The sequence below is a fragment of the Gracilinanus agilis genome, chromosome 6 (genome assembly GCF_016433145.1).
Source record: "Gracilinanus agilis isolate LMUSP501 chromosome 6, AgileGrace, whole genome shotgun sequence".
Lineage (NCBI taxonomy): Eukaryota > Metazoa > Chordata > Mammalia > Didelphimorphia > Didelphidae > Gracilinanus > Gracilinanus agilis.
Window position 1 is genome coordinate 289,837,734 of NC_058135.1, and position 6,253 is coordinate 289,843,986.

Here is a 6,253-nt window from a genome sequence, read left to right on the forward strand (position 1 = left end):
GCGCCCGCCCGGGCGCCCCCAGCCCTTCCGACGAGCCCGCCCTCCCGGCCCGCTCTTGCCGGCTCACTGGTTCTCCAGGCTCCCCCGGGCTGCTGGATGCCCCCCGGCCCCGCGGAGCACTCCGCTTCCTGCCGCCGCGGCTGGGATCTGATAAACGGAGGCTCGGACTGTGGGAAAGGGGAGGCGGCCGAGGTGCATTCCGTGTCTCCAAGCGGCAACATCAGGGGCGACTCCCACAGCGGCGGCCGAGCCAGCGGCCCTTCGCAGCCTCCCCGACACCTCTGCAGAGGCTGGCGGGCGGCAGCAGGTGCCCGCCGGGGCAGGGCAGCTGGGGCAGGGCAGCCGGGCGCCTTCCTCAGGGAGACCCCGAGCCCTCGTGGCATGGAGAGGCCGCCCTCGGGCCCCCTTCCGCTGGGGGGGGGCAGACCTGTGGAAGGAAACGGTAGTGATTAGAGAGCCGCCCCAGAGCCCCCTGGCAGCCGCGGAGGCTAGAGCTCCGAGTTCAAATCCAGCCTCAGGCCCTGGCTAGATGTGGGACTCCTGGCAAGGCCCTTCTTCCCTGCCTGCCTCAGTTTCCTCAACTTAAAAGGGGGATAATAGTCCCTGCTTGGCAGGGTTGTTGCCACAGTCAAAAGGGATAACTGGAAAGGGCTTAGCCCGGGGCTGGGCACAGAGTAGGCATTTAGCATCCTCTTCCTCCCCTCTCCATCCCTCCCCTCCCCCCTCCTTCCCCTCCCCCCCAGGCTCCATGCTCGGATGCTTCCCCAGGCCTCCTGCCCTCTTCCCTGCCAGACTTGTCCCATCTCAAGTCATCCATGACCCCAGCGGCTCCCGGCACGTCCCTGGGCCCACTCCGATGCGGGGTGCTGAGCAGTGACCCTCCGGAGAGGGTGGGGGAGGGGAATGTTGGCCTGGCCCCCAGGAGGATCTCAAAGCGTCCCATTCTTAGAGGAAACCATGGAGGGTGGGAGGGGAAGCTGGGTGGGGGGCACAGCCCTGGGGGCAGGCCCAGGAGGGAAGCTCCCCAGGAGGCCTGGTCACTGGGCCTCCCCCTTCCTGCCTGCCCATGCCCGGCTTGCTTTTTCTGTGGGATTTGGGCGTCTGGAGGGAGCCCCCTCTGCCCTCTTAAAGACCGTCTGGTCCTGCAGGAAACTGAGGCCAGGCTGGGCCAGACTCCCAACACCCTCCTCCATTTAGTGCCATCCTCGCTCCATCGTGTTCGGGCCCATTTTCCAGGAGAGGGAAGGGAGGCTGGGGGAAGGGGGAGCGGCCTGGAGTGCCCCGGGGTCACCGAGGGCAGCGGGCAGGGCTCCCGGGTGACTAAGATCTGAGTGCGGAAGCACCCGGCAGCCTGAATAGCCGGGCGTCAGCTTGTTTGTTTCTTGGGTGTCCCGAGGCAGAGGCCTAGCCTGGGCCGCAGACCCCTCTGGGAGCAGACAAAGGCCGGCCTGAGCAGGGGAGGATTTCGTTCTGGGTTAGCCTTTATTGCGTGTGCCAACACGGCGGGGGCCGGGGGGCCTCGGCCTGGGGAAAGGAGGAAAGATGTCGGGCAACCGAGTGACTGGCAACCCGGGTAAGGCCCGGCGGCCGGCCCGGCTCTCTTGGGCTTCTTGGCTTGCGAAGACGGCGACGAGCCTCCTTGCCAGCCTCTGCCGATGCCCGCTGGGGTTGGGGGGTGCCGGGTTCCTCGGTCTGAGCATCCGGCCTGCTCAGCACCGTCGCGGGCAGAGAGGGGGCCACAGAGGGAGGAGCGGCGCGAGGAGGGACACGCCGGGGGCTGCCGGCTCGCCTCGGAGGAGCCGGAGGGCCCAGCCAGCCAGACCTTGCGCCAGTGGCTGTGGGCGGGTGACGAGCGGGCCGCCGCCTCACCGGAAACGCTTAATTAGGGGCCGAGGCGCCCTGGCAGCAGGGAACCAACCAGTTCTGTTTCCTGCCTCGGGGCCGGCACCCCAGTGACACGCTCGCACCCGGCCCAAGGGCAGCGCCCGCATGCTAATGGGGGCAGGGAGGGAGGACTGGTTGGTCAGGGGCAGGAGGGTGCTGCGAGGTTCCCACCCTAGCTGGGGGCCTTGGCCGCCATGCCTGGTTTCACCCCAGCCCCTCACTTGCGGGGAAAGGAAACTGAGGCCAAGCGCAGATGGGCGGCTCTGACATCCGCCCCCAAGCCAGAAGCTTTTCCAGATTCCGGAGGGAGGCCCAGAGATAAGATATGGCGCAGCCCCCACCTCCCCTTGGGCCTTGGAGCGAGCCCTGGGAATCCAGGAACAGGCCCCGGGCCTCCCCCGTGTTCCAGATGAGCCAGGAAGCAGCGGCCCCATCCTCCTCTCGCCCCCCAGCCAACAGGCCTCCTCTGCCTGCAGTGGGCACCCACCAAGCCTCCCGGGGCCCGGATCTGCCTGGGCCCAAGCTTCAGGGAGCCTGTGCCCAGCGTGGCCCATGGGCTGATGGGCAGCCAGCCAGGGCCCGGGCGGAGGGAGGCGGCCCGGCGGCCTGAGGCCGGCAGCTGTGCCGGGGACGCCTGTCCGAGGGTTCCTGCCATGAGGGCATGAGGGGCAGGTGGTGGCTTCCGGGCCCCTCCGCCCTCCCGGGCCGGCGCGGGGGAAGGGAGGGAGGAGGAGGAGGCCCGAGGGGGCCGGGAGCTTGGCCGAAGCCACTTTGGGCCTCTCCCTGACCAACTCCTGCTTTTCTTCTTGTGACCGTCTCAGCCTTTGCTCCGAGCCTTGAGAGTCAGCCTGGCTCACAGAGCCGTTTGCTTTTGAAAAACGAAAACCAGCAAACCGATACTTGTCCCAAAGTGGAGGCCTCGCCTGGGAAGGCTGCTGGGAGCCTGTCTGGCCTCTCCCCTCCAAGGGCCCCGAGGGGCTCGCCTGCTCTTGGGGGCAGGAGGGGGTCGGGGGCCGCAGGGAGGCCGGCCTGCCCACCTGCCCGCCACGGGAAGGGGAGGGAGTGGCAGCGTGGTGGGGCTGCCAGGTATCGGTGCTGCCGCCACCTCCACCGCCAGCGCCGGAGGGGAGCCCAGCCCTCTCTGCCACAGCAAGCGGTCCCTGGTGCGGGGGCGGGTTGTGTAAGGACTGGCAGGCAGCCCAGGAGACTGTTACAGTGAATCCACCTGCTGCCGCACCGGCCTCCTCCCTGCTCCACCCCGTGGCCTGTTTGCCCGCCCGGCTGGCCCGGAGCCACCCTCCTTCTCCCAGGAATTCAGGGAGTGGGTGGCAGGGCCAGGTCTCGCTGGAACCCGCCGGGGACGTTGGGAGGCCGCAATGACGGGTCCCCCAAGAGCGGCGGGGAGGAGAGGCCGGGGTGGCCCAGGCTGGCCAGGCCTCCCCGGCCGAGGGGCGCTGGCGCAGGCCCCTTCCACTCCCCGTCCCTCCTCTCCCCGCGGAGGGCGTGGGCCTCGCACCAGGAATCCAGAGGGACCAGCCCAGGTGGAGCTCACGGGCGGTTTGCCGTGGCGGCGGCAGCTAATTGGCAGAGAAGGCCGAGTCCTCCCAGTTCCGCTAAGACACCAATTACTCAGCGGGCATGTCTCTGATCTGCGATGCCGGCTTGGCTGGCGTCGCCTGCAATTATCCTAATGGGGTGGGAAGCCTGTGGTGGAATGAGGGGCAGAGCCTGGCGCTGGGTTCTAGGCTGCCCCGTTCAAGGCAGGCTGGGACTAGAACGTTCCCCGTCTAAACGGTCTCGGCCTGACCCACTCGCTCTTTGGTCCACAGTCAGCCTTGGCTTCTGCCCGCCACAGCCCTACCATGACCTGGAGCCTTCGGTGGCCGAGCCGCCTTCCTGCCCGCTGGCCCTGGACATGAGCCTTCGGGAGCCTGGCTACGGCACAGCCCCCGGGCCCTGCGTGGTGGCCCAGCTGCCGGCAGAAGACATGGGTTGCTTGACGGACTCACAGGCTCATGACCACGGCTTTCTGCGGCCCAAGATGAAGGTGAGGCGCTCGGGGCAGGGCTCGGGGCTTGGGGGCCAAGGAGGACCTTTGGCAGAGAGGTTACAGCAAGAGCGTTCCCGAGGCTGTCGGAGCCCCCAGTCCTTGTAGCCATTGCGCAGGCTGGGCCGGGGCAGGGAGCAGCTCCTGGGCTTCATGAAGAACACGGTCCCGTGAGCCCTGGCATCTGGCCGGGCGACTCGGGTCCTTATGGAAACGGTGGGCCTCCCTGCTAGGGCTGGGAGCTACCCAGAAGGGGCTTCCCTGTCCACAGTGTTGTGTGACGTCCCAGATGCGCTCCGGGGAGGACGGGCCGAACTCCAGAAGGGACCTCTAGGCATATCTAGCCAAACGTGCCCGTTTTACCGAGCAGGGAGCCGAGGCCTGGAGAGTCCCTGGTGAGTGGAAGGTAACCGCAGGCAGCTTTTCTCCAGGCTTCCTGGCCTCGTCTAAGAGGTCTGACCTCCAAAGGGATCCTTCTTCTAAGAGGCTCCGAAGCAGGCCGGGACGTGGCTGCCCAGTCAGACACCCAGGAAGCGATGTCAGCCTGGGCTCCTTGCTTCTCTGGCTTCATTACCTCAGGCTGGCCCAGCCACTTATCGTGATCTGTGCCAGCTGTCGTGATCCAAGCTAGGAAGGGTGGCTCAGGAGCTGGCCAAGGGGTCAGCAAAGTTAAGGCTAACACTGGAGCCCCGAGCCCTGCGAGAGGAAGCCCAGGGCACGGGGAGGTGGGCAAGGCCCAGTCCCCTCACGCCTCTGCTGTTCCCGGCCAGGTGACCATGGGGGACAGCCCGAGCGGGGACCTCTTCACCTGTCATATCTGCCACAAGGCCTTCACCTACCAGCGCATGCTTAACCGCCATATGAAGTGCCACAACGATGTCAAGAGGCATCTCTGCACCTACTGTGGGAAGGGCTTCAATGACACCTTTGACCTCAAAAGACACGTCCGCACACATACCGGTGAGTGGGGGGGCCCCAGCGCAAAGGGCCTGCAGGGCAGACAGTTCCTCAAGCAGGGTGGCCAGAGGCTTCCCAGACACCTTCCAGTGCCAGAGAGGGATCCTTAGAGCCTCCCAACCAGCCTAAACATCCACCAGGGGAGGGACCATGATCCTAATAGTTCAGAGCATGGCATGGAGCTGGTCCCAGGGAAAAGAATGTGAGACTAAAGTAAGATGAGTCTCCTTAATAGGAGTCAAATGGGGTCAAGTAGTTGCCAAGAGGGCAAGCATGCTGCTGATCAGTGAGTTAGGGGCCAAACTGAGCCACTTCTTTGTTCTTCATCTGCCAGGAAGATTAGGGGTGACTGAGGTGGGATGTTTCGGGTGTGCCGGGGAAGGGCCCCTTCATCACTGCCCCCCCTTTCCTTCAGGCGTGCGTCCGTACAAGTGTAGTCTGTGCGACAAGGCCTTCACCCAGCGCTGCTCCCTTGAGTCTCACCTCAAGAAGATCCATGGGGTGCAGCAGAAATACGCCTACAAGGAACGACGGGCCAAGCTCTATGTGTGTGAGGAGTGTGGCTGCACCTCTGACAGCCAAGAGGGCCACGTCCTCCACCTCAAGGAGCATCACCCTGACAGCCCACTGCTAAGGAAGACCTCCAAGAAGGGAGCTGGAGCCCTGCAGAACACAGTCACTGCCTTGCTGCAGAACAACCACCATCTCTAAACCCCAAGGTAGGCCAGGCTCTCTGCCCTCAGCCACCTGAAGGGAGGGTGCCAAGCCCGCTGTAGCTGGAACATTTGGACAAGGACCTTGGCACAGAGCTGCCACTTCTTGCCGCCCAGGCACGAGGCACTCCATGGAAAGCTTTACCATGCAGGCCCAGTCCCTTCTAAGCCTGGGAAAGCAGAGCAGTGGCCCACCAGAACACAGACACCAGCCCGCTGCAGAACAACCACCATCTCTAAACCCCAAGGTAGGCCAGGCTCTCTGCCCTCAGCCACCTGAAGGGAGGGCACCCAGCCCGCTGCAGCTGGAACATTTGGACAAGGGACCCTGGCACAGAGCTGCCACTTCTCACTGCGCAGGCACAGGGCCCTCCGTGGAAGGCTTTACCATGCAGGCCCAGCCCCTTCTAAGCCTGGGAAAGTAGAGATGGTTCCTGCTCTCAGCCTTCCTTCTATAAGGAAGGTTCAGCAGACTTTCTCTAGGCAGTACTCCCACCTTTCCCTCTGGCTATATTGAAGTGGGACTTGAAGACAATAAGCCGTGAGCCCCCAGCTCTTGGGGGCTCAGGAATAAGGAGCTGAACAAAGACTTTCACATTTAAAAGGGTTGGCCAATGGCACATGTCTGGCTCCAACCTCCTGTGCCAGAACG

The 6,253-nt window shown here is 64.8% G+C and overlaps 1 protein-coding gene across 1 annotated transcript in view; it reads left to right on the forward strand.

Annotated features, from left to right (window-relative positions):
* The window catches only part of OVOL1 (ovo like transcriptional repressor 1), a 10,165-nt gene extending 4,566 nt beyond the window's left edge, over nt 1–5,599 (forward strand). Inside the window, exons 2-4 of the mRNA XM_044680361.1 lie at nt 3,714–3,931; nt 4,702–4,891; nt 5,304–5,599. Coding sequence (XP_044536296.1) covers nt 3,714–3,931; nt 4,702–4,891; nt 5,304–5,599 — 704 coding nt within the window. The remainder of the gene's footprint in view (nt 1–3,713; nt 3,932–4,701; nt 4,892–5,303) is intronic.
* Nucleotides 5,600–6,253: the final 654 nt, after the last annotated feature.